Source organism: Salminus brasiliensis, chromosome 1, assembly GCF_030463535.1.
Source record: "Salminus brasiliensis chromosome 1, fSalBra1.hap2, whole genome shotgun sequence".
In the NCBI taxonomy this organism is placed as follows: domain Eukaryota; kingdom Metazoa; phylum Chordata; class Actinopteri; order Characiformes; family Bryconidae; genus Salminus; species Salminus brasiliensis.
The window spans coordinates 1,817,809-1,824,927 of record NC_132878.1 but is presented as its reverse complement, the minus strand read 5'-3'; the positions used below and the strand labels follow the sequence as shown (position 1 = coordinate 1,824,927).

General features: G+C 46.6%; 1 protein-coding gene across 1 annotated transcript in view; it reads left to right on the top strand.

Moving 5' to 3' along the window:
* Positions 1–5,179, top strand: part of LOC140566648 (serine/threonine-protein kinase PAK 3-like) — a 28,784-nt gene extending 23,605 nt beyond the window's left edge. Inside the window, 6 exon segments of the mRNA XM_072692311.1 lie at positions 1–8; positions 11–115; positions 1,718–1,817; positions 2,440–2,636; positions 3,758–3,895; positions 4,512–5,179. The exon segment at positions 1–8 is cut by the window's left edge and continues 5 nt beyond it. Of these exon segments, the coding sequence (XP_072548412.1) occupies positions 1–8; positions 11–115; positions 1,718–1,817; positions 2,440–2,636; positions 3,758–3,895; positions 4,512–4,601 (638 nt within the window). The 3' untranslated portion in view covers positions 4,602–5,179.
* The last annotated feature ends 1,940 nt before the right edge of the window (positions 5,180–7,119 follow it).

Sequence of the window (7,119 nt, the reverse complement as noted above, 5' to 3'; positions counted from 1 at the left end):
TGGTAGGGTGACTGAGTTGTGGGTGGTGATGGAGTATTTAGCTGGCGGTTCTCTCACTGATGTCGTAACAGAAACCTGTATGGACGAGGGACAGATCGCTGCAGTGTGCAGAGAGGTACTCACACACACACACACACACACACACACACACACACACACACACACACACCTCTAGGTTCCTTCAAGCACTCATACGTGAGAACATTTGAGGTTCCTTGGTACAAAATCTGGTTCTGCACTGTACTGCACCCGTTACGCATTCTTTTCTACATTAGCACCCGTTACCGTGTTGTCGGGGCGGAGCTCTGAGAGGGAGGCGGAGCTCTGAGAGGGAGGCGGAGCTCTGAGAGGGAGGCGGAGCTCTGAGAGGGAGGTGGAGCTCTGAAAGGGAGGGTGGAGCTCTGGGAGGGAGGTGGAGCTCTGAGGTCATGTGTCATTCCAAGATTAGGAGCTCCAGGTCTGAGCTGGATGAAATGAACAGGGCTGTAGACCCTCCTCTGTCTCACCCTGTGGTCAGTCCATAAGTCTAAACTCCATCGGTCAGTCCTGAACGTCTCTGGAGCTCGTTAAGGAGGTGAGATATGGACAGTGCTACATGCTAAGCTAACACTGCTGCGCACTGAACTGACATCATAAGACTGACCCTCTCCAAATGACCCCCAAACAGACCAGCAGGCTCTGTCCAGAGGGGCAGTTAGGAGGCCTCGGCAGCAGCCGAGCACAGTTATAGGACTTGTCAGTTAGCATTGGATGTAGCATCGTTTATATCTTACTGCTAATTCAGCAAAAAACCCAGACGCTCAGGACCCAGGCTCATGTCTGTCAGAGAAAGCCAGCTGATGCTGAGTGTGAACAGTTCAGTGATGCAGCTTAGCGACAATACAGCACTCACTTAGCAACACCATAGCAACCGCTTAGCATCCTCCTGAAATACCTTAGCGCTCAATGCTGGGAAGTGAACAGTTCAGTGAAGCGATTAGCAGCACTACAGCACTCACTTAGCAACACCATAGCAACCACATATGAATACCTTAGTAACACCATAGCAACCACTTACCAATACCTTAGCATCCACCTGAAATACCTTAGTGCTCAATGCTGAATGTGAACAGATTCAGCACCCCCTTTTAGCAACACCTTAGCAACACCTTAGGATCCACATGAAATACCAACGCAACCACCTGGAACACCTTGTAGGTCGTGCCAACTATCTGCTAACAAGAAGAACACCTTAGAACATACAGTGGCTTAGAACCAGCAGCTTTCACATGCTGAAAAACCTGCTGTGGACAATGTGGATGTGCACACACAGCGCCACCTAGTGGAGGATTTAAGCAAGCAACTTTCTCCTTCACTAAGAATCAGAGGTTCTGTCAGATTTAGCAGGTTAAGAAGGTTGATAATCTCTCTCATACACACTCTCTCACACACACTCACACTCTCTCTCACACACACACACACACTCACACTCTCACACTCACACACACTCTCACACTCACACACACACACTCTCACACTCACACACACACTCACACTCTCACACTCACACACACTCTCACACTCTCACACACACACACTCACACTCTCTCACACACACACACCACACACACACACACACATACACACACTCACTCACACACACACACTCACACACACACACACACACACACACACACACACACAGGCTGATGAAGTGTGTATATGTGTGTGTTCTCAGTGTTTGCAGGCTCTGGACTTCCTTCACTCTAATCAGGTGATCCACAGAGACATCAAGAGTGACAACATCCTGCTGGGCATGGACGGCTCCGTCAAGCTGAGTACGTTTTATACCCCTTCTAATTCTGCATTCAGCTACTTTAAGCTGCACCCATTGCTGACACAGATGTGCAAATGCAACACACACAGCTTGTCTAGTCCCTGTAGAGAAGAAGTACTGCCAATAGAATAGGACTCTCTGGAGCAGATCAACATCATGACCCTATTGGCTCCATGCTGTCTAATAATGCCAGGCGTGGGCTAGAGGGGTATAAAGCCCCCCAGCATTGAGGAGCTGTGGAGCAGTGGAGGAGCTGTGTTTCTCTGGAATGATGGTGGAGGAGCTCCATCCAGTACTTTTGGGATGAGTTGGAGGGGGTGGTGATCATCATCCAACATCCTCACCTTACTAACGCTCTTGTTGCTGAATGCAATCAAATCCTCACAGCAATGCTCCTCCTCCAGAATCTAGTAGAAAGTCTTCTTCTTTGGACAGTAGAGACAGTCACTCCAACAGAAGCAGGATCAACTCTTTTTAATATTTCAGAAGAAATAATGAACAAGCAGGTGTCCCAATACTTTTGTCCATATAGTGAATACACATTGTAAGAGATAAGTAAAGGCTAATGTGTATCTCTCTCTCTCTCTCTCTCTCTCTCTCTCTCTCTCTCTCTCTCTCTGTAGCGGATTTCGGGTTCTGTGCTCAGATCACTCCGGAGCAGAACAAGCGGAGCACTATGGTGGGCACTCCCTATTGGATGGCTCCTGAGGGTCGTGACCCGGAAGGCGTACGGCCTAAAGTGGACATTTGGTCTCTGGGCATTATGGCCATAGAGATGGTGGAGGGAGAGCCGCCGTATCTCAACGAAAACCCACTCAGGGTACGCTCACCCCAACACACACACACACACACACACACAGCAGAGCGCCACCACGTCTACATACTATTAATAACACTCTCTAAATGAAGGTAATGTGAGCTGCAGTGTAACACACACACGACACACACACACACACACACACACTAATCTAACCTGCTACACTGAACAAATATGCAGCCTACACAAACACACAAATGCAGATAACCCCCCCCCCCCCCCAACACACACACACACACACACTTTAAAAACAGATGTTTCGGGAAGGTTTTCATTCCAGAGTGATTAGTCCTGAGTTCGTTTACAGGCTGTGTGTTTGAGCAATGAGGAATTTCTGAACTGATGGTGCTGATACTGACTCTGCTGACGGACCTACTGATGGTTTTAATCATCTGAGCACTGGAGCGTTCAGAACTGGAACTGGTAGAACAATTCAGAACTTTCAACTTATGGGATGTTCAAATTCACTGTAACGTTCCGATTCGGAATGCTGGAATGTTCAAAACTGGAATTTTAGTTTCCGCTGGAACTTTGAATATTTAGTTTATTCAGAACTTTTTACTTTGGAATGCTCAGATCTACTGTAACATTCTGCTTTGGAATGCTGGAATGCACTGGAACGTTCAAAGTTGGAATTTTTGTTTCCGCTGGAACATTCAAAATTGGAATATCAGAGTAATTTGGAACTTTCATCTTTGGAATGTTCAAATCTCAAATGTTCAAATGCTGGAATGCACTGGAACGTTCAGATATTAGGACAATTTGGAACTTTTAACTTTGGAATGTTCAGATCTACTGTAACGTTCCGCTTCGGAATTCTGGAATGTTCAAAATTAGAACATCAGAATAATTTGAAACTTTCATCTGGAATATTAGAACATGACAATCCTGTGGAAAGTGCAGCTGTGGGATGTTGGGATCAGTCGTGACGTTCAGTCTTAACACTGATTCTAATTAATAATGTTGATTAAAGGATGGAGAACGATCTTCATGTATTGAATCTCTTAATAAAGGATCTTAATCAGGGTCGTATTTACACCCCTGCTGAACACTGCCTCGTCAGCGCGTTGACCAGTCTGGAGATGTATGGTTCTGAGCGTAGTTCTCTTTCTGTCCACCGCTAGGCGCTGTACCTGATTGCCACCAACGGCACTCCGGAGCTGCAAAACCCTGAGCGCCTATCCTCTGTCTTCAGAGACTTCCTCAACCGCTGCCTGGAGATGGATGTGGACCGCAGGGGGTCCGCTAAAGAGCTGCTGCAGGTAAAGCAACATATACACACACCTGTACACACCTGTACACACACATCCACTACTTTGAGCAGGGGGGGCACTATATGTCCAAATGTTTGTGGACACCCCTTCTAATTAATACATTCAGCTACTTTAAGCTGCACCCATTGCTGACACAGATGTGCAAATGCACACATCACAGCTTGTCTAGTCTAATAGGACTCCCTATTGGCACCATGCTGCCTAATAATGCCAGGCGTGGGCTAGAGGGGTATAAAGCCCCCCAGCATTGAGGAGCTGTGGAGCAGTGGAGGAACTGTGTTCTCTGAAATGATGGTGGAGGAGCTCCATCCAGTACTTTTAGATGGGATAAGTTGGGGAAGATGAGGTGGGGTGGCGATCATCTATCCAACTTACTGACTGAATGCAATCAATCAAATCCTCACAGCAAGGCTTCTCCTCTAAAAATCTAGTAGAAAGTCTTCTTCTCTGGACAGTAGAGACAGTTACTCCAACAGAAGCAGGATCAGCTCTTTTAATACCATTGATTTCAGAAGAAACAGTGAAAGAGCAGGTGTCCCAATACTTTTGTCCGTATAGTCCAGCTATGTCTAAGGTTGTTTTTCTGTGTGTTTTCTCTCCTCAGCATTCGTTCCTGAAGCTGGCCAAACCTCTGTCCAGTCTGACACCACTGATTGTAGCCGCCAAGGAAGCCATCAAGAACAGCAGCCGCTAGAGGGGCCATCTCATACACACACACACACACACACACACACGCATACACACACGCATACACACACACATAAACACACATTAAAAAAACATGAGAAAATATGTGCAGGATTGCACAATCCAATGAAATCCACAATACACACACACATACACACACACACACACACACACACACACACACACGCACTGGATGAAAGACAGCTTCGCTGGGCTAAACTGCTGCCTTCCGGTGCTTGGCCCCCTAAACACTCTCCTACACACCCGGATTAAAGTGTGTGTGTGTGCCGACACAGGGCCCACCTCTCCTGAAAGAGGGATGAATAAAGACAGGAGGAGGAGTCCGAGTCTGGACTACAGTAGCGGACATCTAATCTAATCTGATCTGATCTGAACTGCTGCGTCGGATTATCGGCACTTTGGATTTCGGCTGAAACACGCGGCCTCCGGATCTCTACAGTACAACTGCATGACCTTCTAGACTCCACCTACGTACAGCAATCAACTCCATATACACTGTGTGTGTGTGTGTGTGTGTGTGTGTGTGTGTGTGTGTGTGTGTGAGAGAGAGAGTGTGATGAAGAACTACACAATCCAAACAAAAGCCCTCCTGTAGCTGGACTGGATCTTCAGGAGTATCCCGGTCAGAACCCGGATGTTCACATCAGTTTGTCCACGGGTTCCATGTCCGCTTCACGTATGGATCAAGAGGGGTTTAAACATGGGCCACTTCTGGGTTGTACTCTGCATATGAGGCCTAGATTGGTGAGTTAAGGTGGGCTGTAAGGATTGGGGCCCATTTGGGAAGCCCACCTGAGTCCCAGTACCAACACATGTACAAACCCACTTAGAGCCCATGCCCACCTGGAACCCACCTGGAACCCACCTAGCCCACGTTCCACCCATCAGAGCCCCACATGAGTGTGTTGGCTGGGTAACAACATGCTACACAGATACAATTTAGCTAGCTAAAGCTAACCTAGCCAGCTAATGTTTGTGGAGAGAACTGGCTACTTAATGTAAGTAGCTAGTGTTTGTGACTAAGCTAGCTAAGGTTGCTAGCCATCGAGGGTATTTTTTTTTTATACATGCAATTTAATAATTAAATCTAGATTAAATAAAGAATGCTAGCAGAGGAAATGAACCATTTCATTTAGCAGGCTAACATTTGCCGAGAACATGGGCTGGCTAAGATAGCTAGAAACAGTATGTAGAGAAAATTGGCTAGCAAAATCTTTGCAGAGCAAACTAGCTGGCTAACTTGGCTAGCTAAAAAATTTGCTACATTCTAGCTAAGATGGCTAGGCTTTGTTTCTAGAGAAAATTGGCTGACTAACAACTAGCTAATGACAAGTAGATAGTTAGTAGATGTCTGTAGCTAAAAAAAGAGTTAGCTAATATTAGTAAATACAACTGGCTACTTAATTTAGCTAGCTAAAGTTTTCTGAGGGTGCAGGCTAGCTCACAAAGCTGGCTGGTTTTTGCAGAAGAAAATGGCTAGCAAACATTGTAACCCAGCGATTGTAACTACCGAGGCTTGTATAGATAATATACATTTGGTGTTTGCAGACACAACGGGCTAGTTAGCCTAGCCAGATAATGTTTGTAGATATATTTGGCTAGCTAACATAACTAGCTAATATTTGCCAACCACCCTGGCTAGCTAACTTCAACTGTCAAGTGTGTGTAGATAGCGCAGGCTAGCTAACCTGACTGCTATCTGGCTGATATTTAAAGATGTTGCTAAGTAAAGTGGCTAGCTAACATTGCTGTCAAGTCTTTGTTGATAACATTGGCTAACTAACCTAGCTGGCTGATATGTGTTATGTTTAGCTTAGCTAGTGCTAGTCTAGTGTGGGGGATGGGACAACTGGCTAGCTGGCTAGCTGATGGTGGCAGAGGGAACTGGCGAGCTAACTTAGCTAGCCACATTATGTAAGGCCTAAGTCTCTACTGTGGAAAAGCTAATCCAGCTCCAGTTGGGCTAAAGCCACATCACTGCTGTAGTACACACCAGTACAATCATCTGAGGCTCAGAGTACACACCTCTCCTAGTGTGTGTGTGTGTGTGTGTGTGTGTGTGTGTGTGTGTGGTGTGTGTGTGTGTGTGTTGTGCATGGGGGAGTGGATTCACAGACCAGCCCTGATGCTTCTTATGCGGCGTCTTCAGTGGAAAACCCGGACAAACCGCCGCCTAGTTCAGCAGTGGACGCTCGGCTAATTCTGCTATTCTGCTATTCCACATGCTCGGCTACTCTACTATGCATTTTAACAGCTGATGCAAACTAGCCAGTCAAACCAAGCCATGGACATCGGAGTCAGCTGACCACTGCTACAGACAATACGGGCATTACATGGCAAAAGGCATGCATCTACAATCCTACAATCTGTGGGCCGACCGTCCCATCCTGCCCCGTCCTGCCCCGTCCCGATCCTCCTTCTACACCGGTTTCCTTCTGTATTTACGAACACACACACGTTTCTAAAGGGGTGCTAATACTTATGCCTTTCCTCCATCCATCCAT